Genomic DNA, 26,244 nt, shown 5'->3' on the forward strand with positions numbered 1-26,244 from the left:
CACTAGCACAGACAGACTTGACAGTCTGCGTGCTTGTCTTAGTAAGCTCATCATCCGTTGAAGAACGAAACCGCTCTTTGCCGTCAAAAGGCAGGTCCAGAACTTTATCTTGGACCTCCTTCAAAAACTTTGTTGCATGAAGCCAAGCTTGACGAGGTGTCCACCCCCAGCATGAGGCCTCGAGCCGAGGTGTCGACATGGTGCACAGCAGCATATCCTGCGCCAAGACCCTTACAAACCGCCCTTGAAGTCTTCCAATCTGTCACCTGGAATGAACTCCTGGAAGTCAGCCAAATCTCCAGTTTCATATGCGCAGCCGCCAAAATGAGCTCTGCATTAGCCTAACGCAATTGTAATTCTTGCCCAAGGAATCAAGCAATTTGACCTCCTTGGACAAAACTTGAGCCGCAGCTGTGGAGGTCGCAGAGGCCGGCTTGGATTGAAGAGTGGCGGCTGCTACCAAGGTCGTGGACGGGAGCGGACAGGATGCCAAAGCTACTTCCTCGGAGGTGTGACGTCTAACGTGCGTCAACCCTTTTATGTGCAGCCCAGTGTGGGGTTTATCCCAGACCTTGCAGGCCTCGGCCAGGACGTCCCTCTGATGGAACAGGCCGGTGCGCTCTTGTGAAGAAGGTTAGCACCCCTGAAAGCACACCTTCCTGGGGAGCGGGTGCCTCAAGCACTGTTATGTCAAGGGGCAACATCATGTCCAGTACACGGTCGTGAAATGCTCAGACAGAGCGGGGGTGGTCCCCACTGTCCGGATATGCCAAAAGGGTCGTCTAGAGCATCCGGATCACCCGACTGCGATGCAACCGGCGTCAGATTTACATCACGCTCAGCTGAAGTCTTGTCCACCAGTGACAAGGGAGGATGAGGCGGAAGAGGCGGAGGGGGGCCAGGAGGCAGAGGCACAGTCGGGGCAGGCAACAGAGTCTGAGGGCAGATTTCCCTAAAGAGGCCCTTAAAGTACTCCCTCATGGGATCATAGTTTATTAGACTATGAAATTTCCCAAAAAAGGCATCCTCTGAGATCTTAGGTGCTGGAGTGGGCAGAGGTCTCTCCTGAGGAGCATAACCGCACAAATGTAGTAAGGAGGGCTGCCAAGAGGCCCGCCACCAACCGGGTCTACATAGAATGGGGCAGATGTAGGAGGAAGCAAGACTGAATGTGGTAGTGGCATCAGAGCACGCCAGTCATACGAAGGGCGGAACGATTCACTGTTGCGTGGAAAAGGTTGTCCACCGAAAGCAAGGTTCCCAGCACCCGCCGTCGATAGCGTGGGTGTGAGGGAGGAATACAAAATGGCTGCCATAGACCATGCGGGAAGGCCCGCCATTTTGTTAACATCTGAAGAGAACTGCGTCACATGTGTAGATGAGTCAGTTGACTCCACAGGCTGGTCAGGGGACTTGCCAGAAAGGATAGCCTTGACACAAGGATCCTCGGCAAAGCCGGTACAATCGGGCCTCAGATGTTTACTGGACATCCTGTCCCTTGAATTAGCCTCCAAAAGGAGGAACCTCAGCAATGCAGGTAACAGGAGTTATGGTAGACTAGCTCTCCCTGTGCCCCCCTCAACAGAACCGGTGACTCCGTGACAGCGAAAGTTGAGGAATCCACCACAGACAAGACCTTAACAGGCCTCTCAGTTCTGTTGGTACACACCTTAGCCTTGTTAAGAGGAACCTCGGAACAGAGTCCAGTCTTACTCGTTCCCCGGAGAGGGGCCTCGAATCGTGGTTCGGTACAGAAGCCCCAGGGCACACCCCGGTGTCTGTGTGGGAATCTCCTGACAAGGAGACCATAGAGTGAACTCTGGTACCCAACGCCTCAGCACGAATATGCTGGTTATTAGCACCCGATCGGTGAACCTCGGATCATGATCTGGTGTAGGCAGGCCCCTCGCGGGAACCCTCCGAGAAAACCCTGGTATGCCCATTAGGCCTGCGAGGCACCTCAGGGAGAACCCTGGTAGCAGAGCTTTTGAAGCCCCACCCGGACCTGGAAGACCCTGAGAAGGAGCCCCCTGGCCAGGATGCCCTGAAAAGTAAGGAATTTACCGGGCTTCTCTTTCCGTCGATGAAGAGTTGGAAATGAGATTGAGGAACCTTCTGGAAGATGTCCCACCGACGAAGACGACGTTCAAGTGCCCACAACGAAAGGGAGTCCCAACGGTGATCCGGTCCCAGACACTCCAAGTAGAGAATGGGGATCCGTCCTAGCAAAGTGATGCTCGCAAGAGGAACAAGTGGCAAATCCCAGACGCTCTGGCATTGACGGAGGACTACACGACTGCAGAACAGGAGCAGGAGAAAAGGACAACGGGAAGAAAAAGGTCTTCCCAGTGATGCAAGTGCGTACAGCCCCGACCGCGCAGAGGAAAGGACTGAAGGACGATGCACGGGGTGGAGCCAAGGAGGGCGGGGTTACGGCCGCGTGCAGTACCCCGCGTAAAAAGACATTTTTTCAATGTTATGTTTTTTTTTACAAAAAGTGCTAAAGTCCCGTCCCACAGGATGGAATGTCCCAAAAGTATGGAGGAAAGGGGACGGGCGTTGGAGTATAACCGATTGCATTCGGAATGTGTAATAGGTTTGACGTGCCTTGAACTGCCGATTGCTATTGTTAATGAGCTTATAATTTGGGTTGTATCCCTCAAGTAGAGTTAGTTTATATGATATGTTATATTCCTTCTTTCCCCACAAGATGTATCTGGGGCTACTTGTATTTTAAAAAATATATATTTTCACAATACCTAGCTTGTGGTTCTTTGGACCATATGTATGCTACAATTTATTTATGCCAAGCTACAGCCTGCTCTCCCTCTCAAGAAAAGCCTGGCTCCTCGTCCATGCAACCAACATTCTCCGTTGGTATAGCCTTATGTAGTGGATCTTATGTACCGTCTCAGATGTATGGTTTTATGAAGCCTTTAGTTGTACTTTAGAAAAACTATCTCAACAGGCATTTGTGGCGACCAGTGGCTGAATTAATCATTGGCTAGCCACTGGCTTTTTGAACGGTGCACATCTTTTCCACTGGTGGGCGTGGGCTTGCTCCCAGCCTCAAATTTGGCTAAAAGGGGGGCTCCTGCAACAGTTCAGGAGATCAACACTGGAACCAAGAAAACAGAAGAGCAGCCTACTGACTACCAAAATCTGATCCCTGCAGCGGACCAGCATCAACTCCATTGTTGTCCGAGAGAAGCCCTGCTCCTCGGTTCTCGTTCTAAGTTCAGGCAAGCACTCAACTCAATCTAGGAAACCCGCACTCACACTTCGATTCTTCCAGCGAACACTGCAGGCTTTACAGAATCCATCACTTTCAGCAACAGGATTTAGTTTTGGTCTGTCACAGCAAAGAAATTTGTTCCAGACCACTTCCAGTAAAAGACCCAAACGAGGAAAGATTAAAAACTTCTGATGTGCAGACCCGCCCCAGGGCAAAAGATTGAAGGAATGCTGCAACAGGAGTCACCAAGGTCAGGCAACGACAGGCAATCCTTAGGCAGCGAACACAGGATCAGGGCCGGCACAGCTTAGTTTGGAGTGAGGTGGCTGAAAGTGCAGGAGAGTTGTGGCGCAAGGTGAAGATCTGCAAAGTTCAATGGCTCTGCTCGGAATGTTGACTACTGCGGCAAGGTAGCCCAGGAGAGCTGGCCCGTCCACGGGTTGGCCAGGGACACTTCAGAAGGCATGGATGCTCAAGCAGGGGTTGAGACTGGATGTTCCCACCGGTCCAGGGGTGAGAGCACCGACAAAGGTCTTCTGGAGATCAGAGGAGCAGGGCTTTACCGGGACTTCACTGGAGTTGGTGCTGGTCAGCTGCAGGGGTCGTCCTTGGGTCGTTCATTGGCTGCTCTTCATCGAGGATCTGACTCTGATCTGTCAAATGGATGTAGAGGCTTCCCTTTTATCCAAAATTTGGCCCTAGTTTGCCCAAGCCCACCATAAAGTTATGCACCATTGAAACTGGCAGCGGCTGCACAATCATGGATCACAACATCTGCCCAGCAACTGGATATGTACTGCGACCAGACAGTCTCCAGCCCCCATGTACGGGCTCACAGACAAACCACGCATTTGCCAGTGAAAGCAGCAGGTTTCCCCGAAAAAGGGTATTCCATATATGGCACTTCCTGAACCAGAGAATGCAGGAAGAGGACCAAAGAACAGGATGGCCAAAGGGCAAGCAAAAACATTGTGACAACCATTTTATGGCTAAGGGTGGTTAGTACCCTTTGTGGTAAATGCAAAAGTGTCCGCATAAAAACATGACAAAAGTCTCATTGTAAAAGCAACCATAACCATTACAGAAAAAGTTAAGCATACAAAGTATCCTAACCGCACTTCACTTTAAGGTGATGTGTGCAATTGTAACAATACAAGAAATTCACAAAGCGACAATCTCTCAGTACGTCTGTTCTTATTGACTGATCATTTTTCCGGTATCCAGTTATAATATCGAATAAAAAAAAAAGTTGAATGCAAAAATGTCAAAAAAAAAGTGTTTTTTTTAATTTGTATTTTTTTTGGCTTTAGGTAGTAAAAATAACCGGGGGGATTAGGGGGGTGTCCCCCACACAAAAAGATTTTTAAAAAAAACATTCCAAATGTTTTTCTTCTACATTCTTTTTCGACATTTTTGCAGTCGACATACACTATAAACCCAGTTTTCCCATAAGAATGAGCAAAAGGTTAAGGAACGTAAAGCAGAAGGGTTTACTTGCCTCCTAAAAGTCAGGATAGGGCTCAAAGCAAAAAGAAAGGTTAGGACTGATTTTCTATACTCTGGCCTGGTGGACACATGTATAGGATGCCAACCTAGTTTAATGACTGGGACAACTCTGGGAGCTCTAGCCAAACCAGTTCAAGGCAGGTGGACAAGAGAACGTCACTGTTTCGACCTGGAACATGGGGGATTGGCAGCTAGCCCTACTAACCTCTGAAAAATGTTGGTGTCCTAGCACCAAGGGGACCCGAGATAAGAGGCAAAGTCTGACCACAGCAGTTAAATCCCTCTGCGTTGCCGTGCTGTGGTGACCACTGCCCGAAATCGCGTAACTGACCCGAGTCCAGGACCCATCAGGACTGAATAGTGTTGCTCCATTCTTCCATCAAGCGTCCTTGCAACAGTGAACGACACCAACCGGAGATCCACTAGAACCTGCATCCCCTGTGAATCGAGGATTACGACTTTAGGCGAAAAAGCAACCCCAGACCCTCGTCCTTTGTCCTGCCAAGTCTGGTTAAAGAATCGGTGTACAGGTGGGGGTAAATTACAGAGCTTCTTACCTACCCCCTATACTCACATTATAAGTCAATGCACTTGTAATAAAACATTATTCTAACACTTTTGGCTTTACCATTGCTTGCTCGCGCAAGACTTCTGAAAGTTGGGGCTACTACTGTTAGCTAGTTTAACTGGTACTCTAAACCATAAGAACCCTTCACTGGACCCCAGAGACAATACCTGCATTTTTTCCTGCAAGGAAAAAGTTACCCAACTATTTTTCTCCAGCATGGGTCTGGCATGGATTAACATGCTCATTAGATTTGCTCTGTGAGCTACGTTTTTTTTTCATTTTTCAACAAAAAAAGAACCTCTTTCCGTCAAAAAAAAATAATCAAAAAACTGAAGTAGCTCACAGAGCAACACTCGAGCATGTGAATCCATGCCAGAGCCCAAGCTAGAGAAAAGGCCCCATACAACTTGGGGCTGGACAATTTAAGTTGGGCATCATTCACTGTGAACCTTGAGTGCATAATACGAATCATACCTTTGCAGGAGTTGGTGATATGTATTATGCCCTACAGGTGAATGCATCTATGTTTACTAGTGTTGTGTGTTATGCAGGAACCCAGCCATGCAATTGGCATGCTTTCAAACAGTGGTGGGGCGGTCCTCAAAAGGACAGCAGGCACCCAGTTTGAACTGGATCAAGGAGGGCACATTAAAGGACAAAGACCTGCAAAGTTTCAGTGTCCTCCCAAACACACTGGCGCCTTTGGCGGGATTCACAAAGCTACCCGGCAAAGACAAAAGACAAACAAGTACCTACCCCACCCAGTACGGCAGAAGGACCAAGAAAAACCATTGTGAGTTGGTAAATAAAAAATAATAAAACAAACCATTTTGGATCAATGGTCTCCCATGTGTCCCTTACAGTAGCTGCAAATACAGCATGCAATGCAAGTTTCATAAAAATTGCAGATAAACTCACAAGTGCCCAAATAGCCGCATACTCACCTTCAGCTTGCTCATCCTTGAAGAGTTCCTCTGTGCCGAACTTCAAGATGTCATCCAGTTCCTGCTTGGACATGGAACCAGTCTTGGATCCCAAGCCGGGACGCACCACCAAGTGGGTCAGCATCATCTTTTTCTTGGCCACTTGCGTAATGCGCTCTTCCACTGAGGCACGTGTGACAAAGCGATAGATCATCACCTTCCGGTTCTGTCCAATACGATGGGCTCTGCTGAACGCCTGAACAAGAAGATGGTGGGAACAAAGTGACACAAAGGCTCAAAGAAAAAAAAATGGCAAAAACCTAGCAATTTCATATGACAACTAACAATTCCCACCCCGTCACAGCAAACCTTTTGGTTACAGAATAAAAAATAAAAAATGTTTATAAACCCAACAGACATGCACACACAATTCGAAGGCCAAGTGATGGTCTAAGATCAGCGATTTATCAGCGCGGAGCGAAAATGTTATGTTGATTTATACCACACACCGCTGCCATTTGCATGGTCTCCAGGCGCTTACGTGGCTATTCAAGAAAAGTGGGTAGAGTTGGTTAGTGTGGGAGAGAGGTTATGCTCATATGTTGAAGCACGCAGAAACGGGAGAAACTGGCGCCTGTGGTGCAAGCTTTCTAAATGTGCTTTATGTGCACTGGACTTGTTCCAAGGGTGGCGTCCAGAACCAGAGTTATTTGTTGTCTGCAGGTGTTGGGATTGTAATCATTAGAGGGTGTGTGCGGTTTGAGTATTTTTGGTGGGTGGTTTCACTAGCCCTCTAAGCATGTTTAGGATGGCGAGGGTGTGGAAAAGAAAAGGGGGGCGTCAGTTGGTTTTAGGTGATCTCTGGGTGTTGAGTAGCATTGTCGGTCACTCTGTACTGTCCCGTGTTTTCTTTGGAAAAAGCATGGCCATCTGCTCAAACCTGCAGTTGAGACTTGGCGATGGGGAGGGGGTCGAAAGAGTACGGCACTAAAGGTTTAGAAAGAACAGTGAACCCAATGAATGGCTGGAGAACAAAGGACTTGGAATTGAATGGTCTTGTTGTTCAACGGCTCTTTGTACATGTCAGACATGGTAAAGGATGTTAAACATTACTCACCGTAGTATTGTAGTTGTCATTTATAAAGCGCCTCCCCCATCCCCATTTGTATGACCTCAGGGACCGAAGTCCAGCTCTGTTATGTTATAATATTGGGCATTTGTATAGCACCTTTTATCATTGGTATGATTCCAAAGCGCTGTGGGTTGAATGCCCCCGGAGACCGTGGTCATTGTCAGTGGATAGAGTAGTATAGTGCTTAGGTGCACTTGTGTGGATTAAGTGGTGTTTAGCTGTATTCTAGTGCTAGGCGTGGTGCAGTGGACGTGTGAGATCAGTAGAATCTGTGCAGCAAGCACAGTTGGACTTTGGTAGCTGCATTCTGCAGCAGCAACCTTTGTGAATGAGTTGTGTGCAGCTAGGCAGATTTTCGTGGGGTTATACCTGGGCTCTGTTAGGGAGAATTCTCATAAATGTGCCAATTCCCTCTACCTTAGAGCCCTCCTGCTCCTTTGCTAAACTTTGTGACTTAGAACTTTTCAATTCAATGTGTTTGTTTCTTTTTGGTTATGGAGTCTAACCAGCTCCATAAGCATCTTTTCATTTGTGTCACAGCACCGTTAGGGAGAATTCTCAAAAATGTGCTAATTCCCTCCACCTTAGAGACCCCCAACAACTTTGCTGGATTTTGAGGACTATTCTTTTCCTGGAGTGATCTGCCCCCACTCATGTATTTTGATGTGTTTTATACTCGCGTTTCATTTGGTTACAGTTTTAGACAACTCCATAGGCATCTTTTCATTTGTGTCACAGCACCCTCAGTGCAGTGGCACAGAGAAGCCTTTCCAGTCTTTCCCAAGGTTTAAATACCTTCTCTGGGATAAACTACTGTTTGCCAGAGTAAGTAAAGTGAAATTGACTTCACTAGTCAAATTCCTAGACCCAGCACACCCCATCTTACAATAGAGAGCTGAAGGGGTTACTTCGTATCCCGTGTGTCTAGATACTCATGGAGCATTCAAATGCTACCCTTTCCTCTCAGCTGATTGCGAACTATTCATAGCTCCGGTAACGTTAAATCGCCGGAGCAAGGTTTTTCAAGATGGTGCACAGCCATCGTTGCTATAAACATGTCCCGGTCTTTTTTCGCCATGTCTTTGTGGAAAAATTCCTCGAGTTTCTCTGCGTGCCTAACCAGGTTTGGTCTCTTTGTTCATTCACCTTTGGCAGGCTTCAGGAGTGAAGACCGCCTCTGGCGCCTGAGTGTCTGGGGTAGGCAGAAAGTGAGGGAGGTGCCCGAAACTCCCCGTTCTTAGTCTCCTAGGAGACCCAAATGCACTCTCTGGTGATTGGCAGGCTGACTGTCCAGCAAGGACAGCCACCCTGCTGGGTGAGTGACAGCTAGGCTGGAATGAATGGGAGAGAGCTGTATAAAAGGACAGCCTCTTGGCTTGGAAGGCAGAGTAGACCACTGGAACGAAGGAACCAAAGAAGAGCTTGAAGAGGATGCTTGCCGCAACTCCTGGACCGTTGGTTTGCCCGGTGAAGCCCTGCTGCAGGCCCGAATCGACAGCGAAGCCCCTGAAAGGACAACTTCTTCCTTTGAGTTGGTGGGACCAATCCACCCCAATGTAAGCCACCCTGACACCCATCTCTGAGCTGGTTGAATTTCCTAGGAGTTGTTGCAGGAAACCGTAGAACCAGGGAGAGGCACACCAGTTTATGTGCGTTACAGAGAACCGAAATTGAAGTTTGCCAGTTGCGTGCTTTTGACTTTCCCAGTTCAGGAGTCCCCCGAGGTCCTCCCTCTTGTCCCCACGACTGAGGTCCAGTAACAGCGAGATCTGTAGGAACTGCCAGGAACAGAAGTCATCAGCTGCCTCTTTCTTGATTTGTAAGGTACTGTAAAACCAGACAGAGTACTTACCTCTCGCGGTGAAAGTGCTTGAAACCTTTGCAACTCACAGGCCTAATCAGCTTGTGACGCAACATATGATTCTTCTTTCTACAAACTACTTCTGAGAACTTTTGCAGAGACTTTTCCGTTTACTTACAAGCACTGCTTGATCCTATCCAAGACTCTGGCCTAGCCTATTGAATTGACTCTTCTGGAGAGCTAAAAATATTTGCACTGTAATAATTGTAATCTTTTATGTTCTGATAGCCTTTGCCTTTTACTCCTCTTGAAAAGTATTCTGAATGCCAACAGTAAGATATTCATGTCCCCAGCACCTTTGTTACTAAAGTTACCAGTGATTGTAGGTTGTGTCTGTGGGCCATCCCAAAAGGGTCTTATCTGATTCAGAAACATGAGTGTACAGTATTGAAGTATATTTGTGTTATTATATAATTGCCTCCTCCTAGTGAATGTTTTATAACTGACTGATAAATGAATAAGTTTATTCAAGAAACCTTGAGTGTAAGTTTATTTGAACACCTGTGATTGTGGACCAACATAATTACTGCTCACATTTCCCCTCTTGAGTTAAGTCTGGCTGCTCAACACGCTACCAAAACTGTGTATTACAGACTTATACCAAAGGTTGGTTTTCTTACACCTGTAGTCATAGCTGTTTGAATGCAGTACCCTCTGGGAAGACTACAAACTTTGCCTAACAGGTGATCATGTATGTGTGCAGCTCGGCCGAATTAATGAAGTATAGCCGTTGGGGAGAATTCTCATTTCTGTGCTACTTCCCTTCCACCTTGGAGCCCCCCCGTCTTCCCTCCAACTCTTTAACTGGACTTTTTAATTTTAACCCTTGAGTAAGACATTTTTCTCACTCACGTGTTTTAACCTGATTTGGATTATACATTTCTTTTTTTGGAGTCCGACAAGCTCCATAGGAATCTACTTTTTGTAGGGGGACAGCACCTTCAGTGCAGTGTCAGAAATCCTTTAGATTTCCCATACGGTTTAAATACCTTTTCTTGTGTGAACGACTGTTCGAAAGAATAGTAAAGTGAAATTGACTTTACCTTTTCTCTTTGTTGGTCCAGCACACACCATCTTATGTGGAGTGCTGGGGGGGTTACATAGTAGCCCCGTATCCTACCTACTCATGTAACATTTTTTTTATGTTACCCTCACCACTTTAAATGGCTGGTGGCAGTGGTTTAATTTTCCTACCATTGTGCTTTTCTAACGCAGGCTGAAGCCTTAGCTGCAGTATAGCACCCAGTGGTGAGCATTTTGTCAAAATGGCCCTGGTCTTTTTTCTCCATTTTCTGTTTGCGAGGTCTTTCTTGGGTTTTATTCTGTGCGCCAAGCCAGGTTTGAGCCATTTGTTAATTTTGCCTTTGGCAGGCTTCTGTCTTGAAACCCGCCTCTGGCTCCAGTTTGTCTGGAAGAACAGGATGTGAGGGAGGTTCTCGAAACTCCCGTGTCCTTTGTTTCTAGGAATGTCTGAATGCTACCAGTCCCGATTGGTTGGCTGGCCTTTCAGGAAAGGGAAGAAGTCATCCGTTTCGGGCTTCTCTAGTCGATTCGGAGTTTGGAGCATCAGCACTGCAGCAGGGCTTCACCGGGCAATTCAACGGTTCAGGAGGGTGCAGCAAGCTTCTCTTCCAGTTTCCTTCGTCGGATTTTTCGTCCAGTGGTCAACTCTGCCTTCTGTTCAAGAGACTGCCTTTTATGCAGGTTTCTCCCATTCATGCACAGGCTGTCACTCACAGCAGGGCGCTGTCCTGCAAAGAGCCAGCCAATCAGCATTGGGTGCATTCAGGTAACCAAGGAGACTAAGGACGGAGTTTCTGGCACCTTCCTTGCTTCCTGCCATGCCAGACACTGGAGCCGGAGGCGGGTTTCAGCACTGAAGCACACCAAAGGCAAAACTAACAAGGGTATAAACCTGGTTTGGCGCGCCGAGTAAAACCCAAGAAAGACTCACAAGAAAGAAAGTGAAAAGACGACTAGGCCCTTTTGACAAAATGGGCGCCCATGGGCACTATACTGCAGCTGAGGATTCAGCATGCGGTAAAAACACACAATGGTAGGAAAATTAAACTACTGCCACCAGCCATTAAATGTAGTGAGGTTAACATAAAACATGTTACATGAATAAGTAGGAAAAGGGGCTACTAAGTAACTACCCCCCCCGTACTTCCACATAAGAGGAAGTGTACTGGAGATACATATGAAAAACAGGTAAGTAAAGTCAATTTCACTTTACTACTCTTGGGAACAGTAGTTCACCCAAGAGAAGGTATTTAAACCTTAAGGAAAATCCAAAGGACTTCTCAGACACTGCACTGAAGGTGCTGTGTGTCACAATACAAAAAGGTAGATGCCTATGGAGTTTGTCAGACTCCACTACCAAAGAGGAACAAGTTACTCTCTTACCTAGTAACGTTCTTTCGATGGGATGTTTTGACTACGTATTCCACATCGCTCCCTCCCTACCCGTCCCTCTACAGAATTTCTTATGCGATTGCAGCTTTCGTTTCCACAAGACTTTCTGTAGTCATCCTGGCAGAAGATTGGTGCCACACGTTCTTGGAAAAAACTACAAGTGAGGCTTTGGGCGTCACATCCAGTGACGTCGGCTCGATGGAGGCCCTCGAGGACAGCCTATCGACGTAGGGCGCAGAAGATTTTCCGAAGCAGCACAGCTGTGGCGATTACCTGTCATAGATGTGGAATACGTCGGAGGAACCAATCCCTTCGAAACAGTTCAAACCAGATCAAAAATACATTAGAGTGTAAGAAAAAGGTCTCACTCACTCCAGGATAGAAAGTCCAGCAAAAGAGCTGGGGGTCTCTAAGGTTGAAGGGAATTCACACCGAAATGAAAATTCTCCCTAAAATTAGTCTTCATCCCTGAGGGAGACGCACAAATGGCAATTGCACACTTTCAATTACTGGCTGAAGATCCCATTGGAGTTCAAGCCAGTGTTTTAGTGTCCCTAGGTATGTGGGAAAAGAATGTACATTTTTGAAATTGAAATTTATTTAGCATTAGTTTAATTACAAATAAACTTTAGGCACATTACAAAATTCAAATAATTATTCATCAATTTTTAAAATGACATTTATCTTCAATCAAAAACAATAAAATCATACAAAAAATACAATCAGTCAAATCTAAAATCCATGTCATTTAGACTCAAATTAAGCTACATCATAAGGAGTCTTTTTAAAATCTCTCAAATCTCCATGGCATTTGTGAATATATTCCAAATCTTAAATGCTGCAGCGCAAATCACAACTGATTGAGCACCCATTATTGTAGACCAAAATTGGTCCTCTCATATTATACATAGAGCCCACAAACTTACTGTATCCCTTCTGATAAAAGTCCTTTAGAGTGGTACATAACGTTAGGACATGTCCAGCAGTCTATCTTGCAACATCTGCACAAAGCATCTTTAGAAGAAACATCGCTCCAACAACCAGTACATTCTTTGGTGGGCAGTATGTTAAAACGAAGATGTAAAAAAACGCTTTAGCTCAAAGCTGCTCCTTTTGGTTAAGTAGCTGTGTGGAGTGTTACCCTTGAAACTTTGACATGAATATTATTTATATCTTTTGCTTTGATGAAGTTTCTCAAAGTTGGAAGACTGGTCCCATTGTTGTAAGAACCCCATACAATACTCACTACGATAAAACTAGATCAGCGCAGCTCTACACATTTTAAATAAATCTGTAGGACAAGCAAGTGATATTGGTTCCATTCATTTCTGGAGAGGAATTACTTATGATAAGCAGGAAAACATCCACATCAGCTGTGTAAGCGTTATACAAGATTGGGCCCAAAACACAACCCTGCTTAGATTGGTGCCCATCCGAGTTGACAGTTATTGATGCGTTTGTAAACAAAAGATTGAACGAAATAAAGCAATTGGGGGTCAATACCACATTTCTTCAATTGTTCCCACAACGTCTGCCTTGACACCAGGTCAAAAGCCTTGGAAAAGTCCACATAGCAACAATACAAGCACGCACCTTTCCCTTTAGCACACAAGGAAATAAATGGCAAAGTAGCAATATTGTGGTCTTCAGTCACGTGGAGGGATGAAGTTCGAACATGGTCATACCTACAAATGAGGGCAGAGCATGCCTTCACTCCTGAATTCTCCAAAGCTAAAACGACTCCCAAGGACCAGTACAAAGCCCTAGGTGATAATGGATGATTATGGTAATTGGTGGGAAGCTATGGTTGAAGACTAGCTCACCAGCTCCTGGAAACCCCAAGTCAGCATGCTGCAAAACGTAGGTGGAAAAGTACTGACAGAGGTTAGAATGCCAACCAATGATAGGGGATCCGTGATTAACGGTCCTATAGTTTGAGTAGCCAATGGGACGTTGTGTATTTATTGACGTTCATAGTGACCTGTTTTAGGGGAGGGCTTAGTTGCCCCACCTGATCTTAAGAAACAAATCCCTTTCTTCCACTGTTTTAGAAGAGTATGGATCGTATACTTGGATGTTCCCTTATTCCCCATCACACTTGCCACTAGGTAGGTTGTCACCTATGACGATTTTTTGCTATAAAAGATGCATTGAGAGATCTTCCACTGAGACGTCCGTTGTACGCCCCGTTTTAGATAATTGATATTAAAACAATTATCCTTTTGCTGACTACCCGAGTCGTTTTCAATTTATGTTTGAATAATTTCTGCATTCCCATCCATCTCATGGGTATTGCTACCTCATCTTAAAGGGCTGGAAGTCTCCAGATCAGTGCCAACAGTGGTTGCACCTTTCCCCAAATGGCTGCTATCCTCTTCCGACGGAGCCACCAGACAGGACACTGTACTGAGACTGAACCCCAGGAACAGCACTTTCTGCGATGAGTCATGCAGGACTTTGCATAATTCACAGAGACGGCCAGATCCATCAGCAGCCGGACGGTCCTCTGTGTGATCGATGGCGATGTCCTTCGACTTGGCCCGGATGAGCCAGTCAAGGTAAGGGTACACATGAAGTCCCTGCAGCGGTAGATGGGCCGGCACCAGGCATTTCATGAAGACTCTGGGCTAGGTCTTCAGTCCAAAGGGAAGAGCCTTGAACTGGTAAGGCTTCCCCTGTACGACAAAGCCCAGGAACTTGCAATGCTTTACGTGAATGGGGACATGGAAGTATGAGTCATCTAGATCGAACAACAACAAAGTTTCCCTCCGCCAGTTGGCCGAGCACGTGTTTCAACGTGAGCATCCTGAATTTCTGGGACTTGATGTAGTTGAGTCGTAGGTCAAGAATGGGCCTGCAGCCCCTGGTCTTCTTTCTTACCGAAAGTATCTGGAGTACACTACAGAGCCATAAAGTCGATTTGGAACCATCTCCATCGCCTCTTTCCTTAACATGGCCCAGGTCTCTAGCAGCAGCTGAGGGATGTGTTCCTGCCGGGCCACTGGTGGCATTCATGGACACTTTCGTAGAAACTCAAAGTGTGTCCGTGGGCAAGAGCATCCAGCACCCATCGATCGGTGGAGATGTTTTCCCCACATGCTGGCCAAGTTCGCCAGCCTCTCACCGGAGTGCAGGGGTGGGGGCCCGATGTCCTGGCTGAATCAACCCTGCTTGGAGACCGGCGTGCCGCATTGGGAGCCTGGACGACGACAGGCCTTGGAACGACCCCTGTAGGCTTCCTGAGTCTTGAACGGGAGGGTTGGCAGTAAGAGGATCCACGGCAGAAAGTCAAAGACCTCCCAGACTTCCCTCCTGAGGGACGAAAGGACAGACTGTGCTGCTGCAGCTTGCTGAGAGAACGGGCAGTCTGTGTCAGTGTTGATGGCCTGAAGAGATTAGTCGACTGCCTTGCCGAAAAGGTAGTCTCTGAACGGCATATCTAGGACCCTCGTCTGGACCTCTGGTCTGAAATTGGTAGCCTTCAGCCAACCACGACTACGGAGGCAAACAGTTCTCCATCTGGCAGAACCCTGTGTCTGTTATGTTCAGGGCCACGGTGATGGTGTGGTCCAACGTCACTTCGCCTTCCTGAAAGATCTCCATTGCTTCTACCCGCTTGTCCTTGGGGAGGCAGCCCAGGATCGGAGCCATCTTGTACCAAAGCTCCCGGTCGTACCTGGCCAGAAGCACCACTCTGGCCGCCACTGGGGTGCCCTGGGCTGAGAGAGCGGCAGCAAGAATCTCGATGGAAGCGGACGACTTGCCCTGGAGCGCCTTGGCCTGTGCCAGAAGGAAAGATCCTGTGTCTTGTCTGGCCTTCTCTGGCTTCTCCCGCACCTTCCCCAGGGTAGCAGACTTGAGATCTAAGCAGATGGAGACGATAAACACACCCTGACTGTTAGGGGACCCGCGTGCGCAGCGAACCCGGCAGAAGTTTAATCGCAGCTATTGGCCTGGTCTTGGGCCCCCACGGATGGAGCGCCCTCAAAGGACTTCGCCCGCTCAGGTTAGCTGGATCCGGATGAGGCATGCCCCGGAGGACCACTGGGTGGAGGCCTTGGCCTTGAGCCACGTTGTGTCGAACGTGGCAGTCCTTCATCGTGCACTTGGAGAAGCCACGGCAAATTTCACCAACTTCCTCCTCGTGCGTCAGATGCAAACAATACAGGCACTGGGAATGCTGGTCCGTGAAAGCATTCCAAAAACTGCAGCAGGTGCAGAGCTTTAAGAGGGAAGCCCCGCCCTTCTCCAACATGATCCTGCACGGTGTAGGTCCGATTGACCTCTGGAAACTTCCAAGAAGAAAGACTCAATGATTTAAGCCCTTGAGGGGTGAAGGAAGCCGAAACACAGGCCCCCGTTGATTGGATGTATATGCGATGGAGCAAACTGGTTCGATTGAACAAAAAAATAAAAGGTTTTCCCCATACGAAAAAGCGCGGAAAAACGCAGAAAGCCCGTAGAGCAAAACGCGAGGACTCCCAACACTTGAACGTGCTGTAAAAATCTGAAGATGGCTGCCAGAGGAGGGGCAGTCATTGGTTTATAGGAGAAAGACAGTTTATGAACGAAAGTGAAACTCATTTCTTTTACCGAGGATTCCCAGCCTGACGGGGAATATTCATGAGCATGTGAATCCATGCCAGACCCCATGTTGGAGAACCACAATATTAGGTCAAAGAAATCTGCAATTTTATGCCAAGACCCAATGCCCTGGATCGCTAGAGCAACCTCCAAATGCAAATCCCTTTGGTTAGTCACCTACTAGCATCACATGACCAGCCAGAGTTAGTTTGAGCCATTGAGAAATGGAAAGACACTGTTCTGAATGGATCTGGTTTGCTAGCCCCCTCTCCCCCCGTGGATGCTATATATTGATGATCAATATGTCCATGGTTTTATCTGGGGGCCCCCGCAAAATACCTGTCCGAACTGTACTGTACTAGGAATGGATTTCAAATTGGTTTTGGCGCATATGGCCAGACCACCACTACATACCCTTTCTTTGAAGGGATTGCCTTTTGGTTCAAAATGTGGACACAGTCGATGGCTAATTTCCTTGTGCACCAAGTCTCCTGTAACGTAAAACATCTGCCTCATCTAATAGTTTTTGCCCCTTTGTGTGCACTAGAAATGAGTGAAAGAACCTACTGTTCCAAGATAGCCATCTTAAACCAGTTATAAACCAGTGGAGGCCAGTTGGCCCCACTTTGGGAGCACACTGGAATCCAGAAATCAGTTGGTCTTGTCCTCTTTTACTTTGGTGCTTTATATCTGTAATGCTCGAAGAGCCCCCCTCTCAGAGTTCAATAAGTCCACTTGTTTAGCTGACTGTGGGACGTGTGCTTGTGATAGGTTAGTGCTTCTTTTGATTTTCTTACAGGCAAAGTACAACCAAAGTCAGAAAATAGGTCTGCATGAGTTCTCAACAAAGCCACCATTAAAGGGGAGGCAAAATCTGCCAACACCCAGTTTGTTGAACTATTCCATGATAGCTCAATTTTCAAGAGGTCCATAGATAATCTTCCAAAGGATTACATTATTTTGAAATACCAACAAAAAATATAAAAAATGAAAAAAAGTTGACCTATTCAAAAATGGCCTGTTCATTGGGCAATTTTCTTCCAAAATAATCCAGGTGTGCAAATCTTTTAGGGCATTAGGATTGATAATTGGAATAGGCAGATAAGGATCTTCCATCATTCGCGCCACTGACGTTGCCAGTTTAGGTACCAGCCCATTTAGGACTGTACTGGTAGATATAGAAATTGGTTCAAATATTTCTGTAGCCAGTTCTTTCCTATGCGACTCTGTTGTGAGGACCACACAGATCTGATGAACTGGGGTTTTCTTGCCCCCTATCTTGAGTGGACAATTGAGGTGAGCGTACCGGATCGGACTACCAGGAGCACTTTTTTTCTACCAAAAATCGCTTTACAGTGGAGGCAGCCTTAGAAGCCGAAACCAATTGATTTTCATGCTACAGTATTTGTTACAGATTTAGTCAGGTCATAAAATGGTAAGGAAACGGGAGAAGGTTTTTTGTTCTGTAGATAAAAAGGGGGTGGGATATGTGTATCTTCAAAGTCCCAACCCAGTGAAGTTGGTTTCAGAGCTTGACATGACAGTTTCCCTTATAGCTTTTCATCTGACGCTTTGCATTCTTCAGAGCAGGTTTGACTAGAAGCTTCCATAGTTTCTTTTTTTAAAATCAGCTCCCTTGTTGTAATTCGTCTCTCGTGTTTGATACTTTTTTTGCCAGGGCAGCAAATGGGTCTAACATTTGGATCAACAAAGCTTTGCCTGCCCGTGGTTCAGCCTTAAGCGTAACCAATATGGAGGATTGGGCTTCTATCTCATCTGCTACCATACTGGAGATGCTCGGAGGAGCCGCTGTGCCTCCCTTGATGCTTTCATTTAGATGTGTAATTCACACGCTCTTCTAGATTCATCAGAGAGTTAAGAGTCCAAGCAAGAGGCAAAGGCCCCCATGTCCGGAGTATTAGATAAATTGATGTCGATTGCATCTTTCATGTTTTTATCCATCGTCAAAAGTTGCTCACCCCCCAATGAGACTCTCTTGAGATAGACAAACAGCTTTAGCAATGAGTTATTGTTGATAGCATGTGACAATGACAGATCTGCTTTTTCACTTATAGAAACAGAGGAGAAGCACGGTTCCAGAAGACTCCTTGATAAAAGAAAAATTACAAAACAGTAATTGCTTTGGGTTGGTGAGTTGGCGCTTAATGGGGCGGGGGGCTATTCTGCCAGCTCTCATCCAGTGCAATAATATTGCAGTTAGAATTCCTGTTGGTGTACAGAATGAAGTGCCAGGGAGAGTAATGTTGGGAAATGATTTGAAAACTCTTGGAGGAGTTGTATCTAGTACCCCCAGGCCTCCCAGCAAAAATAAGCAGGAGCAAACAAGATTGGTCAAAGAGGCAAGCTTGAGAGAATCTCAGTTGCAGTTTGAGATTTCCAATACCTCCAGTCCACAGGAAGGCCACCCTTCTATTTCCAAGCCAAAGAAAGACAAAGGAGGAATCCAAGGTCTCTGGGAGAAAGAAAGGTTTCATACCTAAACCGGTTCAGAGGACAAGGAAATCCCTGCGAGGACTGTCCCAGGTCAATCCAGTGACCCCTTCCCCAGCTGAGGCAGAGTAGGAGCACCAACCAAACTATTGAGACAGCTACCAGTGACATAGCTGGAAGAAAACCTTCCCTGTGTAGGAAATCTGCACCCTAGAGACCATCCCGAGCTGTAGACTTTACTTGCAGAAGGTGGACCCTCTAGGGCAGACTTCAGCAGGGGACCAAGTGTCCCTCTCCAGAAGATCTGAACAAGCAGACAACTTTCCAGCCGGAAGGGCACGGGAAGCATAGGCTTTACTGGGATGATGGCCTCCTCTACAGTGAACCAAATGAGTCTACCCCAGGAGACTACAGGCGAGACAGAAGTTGGTACAGTTAGCACATGAGATTCCTTTGGCTGGCCACTTGAGTTCAAGAGGACCAAACGGAGGTTCTCTGTACTTCTACTGGCCCAAGATGGGGGCCAATTAAGAGCAATTCTGTAAGAGCTGCCACACTTGTCAGACTTCTGGCAAGAGTGGGTCCAAGAATGTGGCCCCTTCAGTGCCCCTCCCGGTGGTGGGGGTCACCTTTGAGAGGGTGGGGATTGACATTGTTGGTCCCATAAACCCTCCAACTTCAGGCAACTGATTTATATTGGTTGTGGTAGACCATGCTAACAGGTATCCCGAAGCCATGCCTATGCAAACCTTTACTGCTCAGGCAGTGGCTAAGGCCCTCCTTGGTATTTTTACCAGGGTAGGTTCTCCCAAGGAGGTCATCTCTGACCAGGGATCCAATTTTATGTCCCACTACATGCATAGCATGTGGAAGAACAGTGGAGTGACCGACAAGTTCTTAGCCTACCATCCCCAAACCAATGGGTTGGTGTAGAGGATGGGTGCACAACATACGGCCCGTGGGCCAGTTGCGGCCCGCCATGCTCTTTTGTCCGGCCCGCGAGGCACAAAGACTTTCCTAATGGAGGGCAGCCCGTAAGCAGGATCGGCCGCCCTCCATTAGGAGGAACTTTGTCTTTCGGGCTGGACAAAACACTGGCCCTCATTGGCTCAGCACACATGCACCACGTTGCTCCTACGAGCCACGTAGTGCGTGTGTGCCGCAACAATGGAGGGCCAGCACTACGGCTGGCGTGGCCAGTAAGGCTTGATGCCGGAAGGCATTTCAGCCTTGCTGGCCACGCCAGCCGTAGTACCACTCCACTTACCTCGCCAGCGTTCCAGCTTACCTGCCTTCCAGCACGTCCCGGTAAGTTGTCTGTGTGTCGGGTCTGTTCTGCTGTACGTTTGTGTTGTGTATGTTGAGATGGGGGGTGAGGGGCGTGTCGGATGTGTATGACTATTTGTTTTTGAATGTTTGTGTTGTGTATGTTGAGATGCATGTATGGGTGCATGCTTGGGAGTGTGCCGAGTTGGAGGGTGGGGGGTTCGGGTCTGTATGGGTGCATGTTTGAGAGTGTGCTAAGTTGGGTGGGGGGTTCGGGTCTGTATGGGTGCATGTTTGAGAGTGTGCCGAGTTGGGGGTGGGGGGGTTCGGGTCTGTATGGGTGCATGTTTGAGAGTGTGTGCTAAGTTGGGTGGGGGGTTCGGGTCTGTATGGGTGCATGTTTGAGAGTGTGCCGGGGTGGGGGGGTTCGGGTCTGTATGGGTGCATGCTTGAGAGTGTGTTTGGGGCATAGTATTTAGTTGGGGGTTAGGGGGCCATGGGGCATAGTGTTTGCTTGGGGGGTGAGGGACAGGGGGCATAGTGTTTGCTTGGGGGTGAGGGACAAGGGGCATAGTGTTTGGTTGGGGGTGGGAGCCATGGGGCGTAGTGTTTGGTTGAGGGTGGGGGATAGGGGGCATAGTGTTTGGTTGAGGGTGGGGGATAGGGGGCATAGTGTTTGCTTGGGGGGTGAGGGACAGGGGGCATAGTGTTTGGTTGGGTGTGGGTGCCATGGGGCATAGAGTTTAGTTGGGGGTGAGAGCCATGGGGCATAGTGTTTGGTTGGGGGTGAGGGGGTCAAGAGTGAACTCAATAATAAAGCTAAAACAGGCACAGTTAGGAGATGTACATCCTTTGCTTTTTTGAGGAAACCTGACTCAACGAAGGCCATACTCCTCTTGGGCAACCCAAACAGCAAACTATAGCACTCCAAAATAACGGAATGTCCAATCAAGGGTCAATAAAATATATATATATTTTAATTAAACAGACGATATACAATAACTAAATCGAAATAAATGATAACAATGGAAAATGTATAGTACAAAATGTACGTTTGAAATGCAATAAAAATCGTTACCCCTCAAACATTTTCCATGTGCTTAATACAAATTGGGGGTTGAAAAAGCCTCCCGACATGTCCCGCCTACCACCCCGCCCACTTTTACTTTTCAGCCCACTATAGCCCTCATGTAAGGTACTTTCGGCCCTCTGTCAAAATCAGTTGTGCACCCCTGGTGTAGAGGTTTAACAACTATGAAGAGCATGATGGGTGCTTTAGAGGAACCCCTTAAAAAAAGTGGGACCTTCTATTGCCATGCCTTCTCTTTTCTTGTAGAGCAGTCCCTCAAGCAGGTGTTAGGTTCAGCCCCTTTGAACTTCTCTATGGTCATCCAGTCAGAGGTCCTTCGGCCCTGATCAAGGAAGGGTTGGAGTGCACTCCTTCCCTACAGCTCTGGAAGGGACTAAATCTTCCCTTGGGTTAGTGGGATCAACTAACCCCGAGGCGTACTCCACTGGACCACCTTCCCCGACCGGCTGTACTTCTTTGCTGCTGCAGGAACAGAGTGCCAGGGGTTGAGAAATCCATAGTTGAGTGCAACATCTGTGATCCAGGCAGAAGCTCCAGGAGTCTCCACAAAACCCTCCAGAGGCAGGACGGCCAGAGTGCAGGACTCACGGAGTGAAGGATGCCCAAACGGTATCCAAGATCCGTGGTGGCGCTGTTTACGGAGTGCTCAAACCGCAAAGTGCAGCTGTTCCGAAAAGAGCCCATAGCTGCTGCCGACCTCCAAATTGATGCTGCAGGAGTCCCCAGATGTCCTCCCTCTTTATCAGTCATTTTTAAATGAGCATTCTTTAAAAAGGGCAACATATGTAGCAATCAAATACACTTTAAAATACTTGTTCGGAATTGAAACAAAGTTAGTTGATACTCTTTAGAGATGCTTCTTACACACTTCCTACACCCTGAGGTGACTTCACTAACTAGGACAGTTATCACTAGTACACTTTGTAAATTCTGGGTTTGCAGAAAGGAAAGGTAACAGGAAGGAAAACGGTTAAACAGGCTCTCAGAGCATGTGACCACTTTCAAATCTTACAATGAAGTCTAGATTTAAAAAAAGGAAAAAATAAAATAAAAACTCTCAGTAGTTTAGTTCAAAACCTATCACCTATGAGGGAGGGACATTAAGAATCAAAGTCAAACGGAATAGAAGTCTGCAGGGAGCCAGTACAACCAAAGTCAATTGGAGCAAAGTCTATGAAGCTGAGGCACTTCGACAGTAAAGGTTTCGCACAAAATCAGAGTTTGTTGAAGAGAAATTACTGTAGGGTCACAAGCCGTTACACTTGTGAAAGTTAGAGCTGAAATCAACTCCAGAAAACCAGCTACTGCAAATCTCAACTGAGAAGAGCAAGCTACAGGCAATGAGGTAAGTACCCCAAGTCAGGACAGTACCTTTGGTTAGAAGAGGGTCGAGCTGGCTTCCGTTTGGTTGCAGCGATGCAGATCCTGTGTTCCCAAACCTCAGTCGTAGGGACAAGACGGAGGACGTCTGGGGACTCCTGCAGCAGCAGCAATTCATGGGTCGGCGGCACCTACAGGCTTGTTAGGCAAGATTGTATGTAGTAACCCTGTGGGAGACCACACCAGCCTTGTCCTCTTGGCTGGAATGAAAGGGAGAGAACTGTTTAAAAGGCGAGTCTCCAGGACTGGAAGGCAGAGTTGACCACTGGAACGAAAGGACCGAAGACGAGCTGGAAGAGAACGGTGAAGCCCTGCTGCAAATCCAAATTGCCAGAACTTCATTAGACGGAGAAGCTCCTTCAAGGACGGCTTCTTCCTTTGAGTTGGTGGGACCAATCAACTCGTAAGACACCTGGATACCATTCTCGATGCTGTTTAAGGTTTAACCAGGGAGAGTGATACCAGTTTGTGGTCTTGAATTTACAGCTACTCGAACTAAAGTGACTCCATTTATTTTGCTTCGACGATGATCCCGTGCAGTGCAGGAGTCCGCCCCCGCCCTCAGTCCTCCCTCTTGTCCCCACGACTGAGGTTCAGGAAGTCAGATCTGCAAGAACACTAGACTATTGGCCTGCCTATTGAATTGAACCGACCCTCCTGGTACACTGAACCTTTGCATTGCCTAACATAAGTGTTTTCTAATCCATTGTACAAACCTATGTCTTTTTATTCCCATTTAAAGTAATTGAAGTGCCATTTGGCTTCTTTTTCAGGGGAGCTCAAACTGGTTCTACAAGTTTGTTATTGTAGTGTATTGGTGTTTAATATCAAGTTGATTTCTACTAGTTAATGTTTTCTAAATGATTGTGTAAATAAATGTATTTTCTACCAAGAACCCTTGAATCTAAGTGTCTACTTGAACCACTGTGATCCTTCTGTGCAACTTCATCTACTGCTCACATTCCCTCTTGGGATAAGCTTGGCTGCTCAGCTCGCTACCAAAAACTGTGGTACAGACTTATACCAAAGGATGGTTTTTGCTTACACCTGTAGTCCTAATTGTGTGTGGTGTTCCCAGAGGGTACTGCATGCAATTCAGCAGTAACACCCGTCGACGTGGAAAAGGGGACTGAGGAATGGCGCCGGTGGGAGGAGTCAGGCAAGCGCATGCACAGAGGGCCACGTACCTCTAAATTTAAAGGGGAAGAAGGTTTTCGGGTGAAAGGATCCATCTCCCCGTGCCTTGCAAAGGACGCCCCTATACAGTATCGAGGAAAGGGGGCGGGACATAAGAGTCCATTGAAGGTATTTTGGACCCAGGCAACAGAAAGCCTTGTGGACAATGAATATTTTGAATTTAATCCTTGCATCCAGTCGGAGCCAATGAAGGGATTTCAGGGCTGAGAGATACAATCCCTGGGCTTGAGGCCAAGGGCAGTGTTGTTCTGTATTAGTTGTAGAGGGCGCAGAGTGGCGGCAGGTAGATTTTAGAAAAGAGGCTGTTACAGTAATCCAGTCTGGAAAGGACCGGAGCTTGGGAGACTGAGTTTTTGAGGGACGGAGAGGAAAGGCAGAGCACTTCTAAGGAGGTGCAAAACAAAGTTTGAGATGTGTGCGGAGAAGGAAAGCGTGGAGTCAAAGATCACCCTGAGGTTCTTAGCCGCACAGGTTGGAGTAGGCAGAGGGCCAACGGAGGCCTGCCAGAGTGTGAAAAGGATGGCGAAATAAGGAGGATCTCTGTCTTGTTGGCATTTAGACCTAGATCGTTGGAGGCCCACCAGTTTTGAATGGCGATTAGACAATCGGAGATGAGGGAAGGAGAGGAGGCAGCTGAAGGAAGCCTGAAAATAAGTTGGGTATCGTCAGCATAGCACTGGAAAGTAGAGCAGAAAATGGAGATGCAGTACGCGAGAGTTGCCAAGTATTGGTTGAAAAGCCAGGACAAGAGCTTAGACCCATGGGGGATACCACATAGGCAGATGGAGATGGAAGATCGGAAGGACCTAAGTTGTACCTGGGAGGGTCGATCAAGGACATTAAAAAAAAAAAGTCAACCAGGCCAGTGCCTGATCAGTGATACCCAAGTTGTCAGACTATTGAGCAGGGTGGTACGGTTGACAGTGTCGAATGCAGAGGAGAGCTCGAGTAGGATGAGCACAGAGGGAATATCAGAATAGAGGTTGGAGAGCAGGTCTTCACGGATGTTCAGGAGAGCAGTTTCCGTGCTTCTGGCAGCTCTGAAGCCAGATTGGTGGTCATGGAGGGAGCCAGTAGAGTCGGAATTAAGATTAAGCTGAGAGATGGGAAGCTTTTCCAGGAGTTTACCCAAAAAGGGAGCAATGGAAATTGGGCGGTAGTTTGCCGGACATGATGGATCAGCTGTGGATTTCTTGAGGAGAGGATGCACACGGGAGTGCCTAAGAGGGGAGGGGAAAGAGCCAGAGTCAAAGGAGAGGTTGCAGAACTCAGCAAGGGAGTTAACATGGTCCTTAATGGTTTTAGATTAGAGGAACAGGGATGGACACATTTTGATGAGGTTCATAGATCAGACTTGTCTAGCTAGCGCATCAGGGGAGAAAAGAGGAAAGGGGGAGAAAAGAGGAAAGGAGGAAAAAGGGGCTGAGGGGTAGCCGAGGGAGGGTCAGCTAGCCAAGAGGGAGAGGGAGGGTGAGAGGAGGAGAGGGTGGACAGGATGTCCTGAGTTTTAGAGATAAAGTGAGAGGCAAGGGCATTGCAAAGAGCCTGGGAGAAGAGAGGGGTGGAGACTGCAGCAGGGTTGGCCAGCTCCTTGCAGATTATTAAGAGTTCGGGCGAATTGTAAGAAGCCGCAGAGACGGGGGCTTGTATGTGGACTCTTAGTGCCCACAGTGAGTCGGTATTGTCTTTGAAGCAGGTGGCAGGCCAGTTTGTCAGGATGAGCAAGAAGGCCCCCCATTTCCTCTCCGCTGCCCTACACTTGCATTTCAGTATAGCTAGGTGTATCCAGAATGCTAGTGAGAGCCCAAGCCAAAATGGAGGAAAGTAGCAGGAGTCATGATTGGTGGGAGGGAGAACAAGGGACTAGGATGAATATTCTAAACTGCCTTTCAAGGAACCAGTAAAGTTTCATCAGGAGAAGAAATGTCTTCTTGAAGAAAACAAGAATTGAATTCTGATAAGGAAGTTTTCACTTAAAAAAAGCAAAGTAAAACTGTCAGGTAACAACTTCCAAAGATCACTAATTGAAAGCTAGAGTCTGTCTAGTTAACTTTAATACAGTTCAGCATTTTGGTTCTTCAGGGGTCAATGGTTGCCAGGACACACTGCGTGTGTGCGCAAGCGGTTTTATCCACAAGAATCTCGTCGGAACTCCCAAATTTACTTATGCTTACCTCTAGGCGGCTTCTGTCTGTTCCTTGCCACATCGGTAATACGTTGGAGAGAACTACAGCTGTGTTGTGCTCCTCGGAGACAGGAAAATAAGAGGATTACAGTCAGCGCTTTCCTTTCCTGCTACGGGCGTCTTCTGGTGAGGTAGGGAAAACTCCTTCCGGGTTCCTTTTCATGAAAGAGGTAAGTATTGCTCTTTTTTCTCCAGACATTTGTATGAATATGTAATTCCTGCTGCGACAGCACGGTGACGCACACGGTTCATTACATTTTGAAATCCTTTTTAAGTAACTATCCTTTACCGAGCGCGGTGTGCGCAGCGACACGGAACAAACTGCCCCCTGCAGCGGTTCTTTTCCTTTGCAACCATTTCTAGTTTGACTAATTCTATTGGTGCAGTACGCACTGTAATGGTTTAGGAACTGTAGGAAGCAGGAAGTTGTCAATGCTTGTTGAACAAAACT

General features: G+C 47.3%; 1 protein-coding gene across 2 annotated transcripts in view; it reads right to left on the reverse strand.

Annotated features, from left to right (window-relative positions):
- Positions 1 to 26,244, reverse strand: part of CHD4 (chromodomain helicase DNA binding protein 4) — a 497,532-nt gene that overhangs the window by 188,731 nt on the left and 282,557 nt on the right. For both annotated transcript variants that reach the window (XM_069650684.1, XM_069650685.1), the window contains exon 24: positions 6,254 to 6,488. In XM_069650684.1, the coding sequence (XP_069506785.1) occupies positions 6,254 to 6,488 (235 nt within the window). The remainder of the gene's footprint in view (positions 1 to 6,253; positions 6,489 to 26,244) is intronic.

Source organism: Ambystoma mexicanum, chromosome 3p, assembly GCF_040938575.1.
Source record: "Ambystoma mexicanum isolate Mex_15411 chromosome 3p, UKY_AmexF1_1, whole genome shotgun sequence".
In the NCBI taxonomy this organism is placed as follows: Eukaryota; Metazoa; Chordata; class Amphibia; order Caudata; family Ambystomatidae; genus Ambystoma; species Ambystoma mexicanum.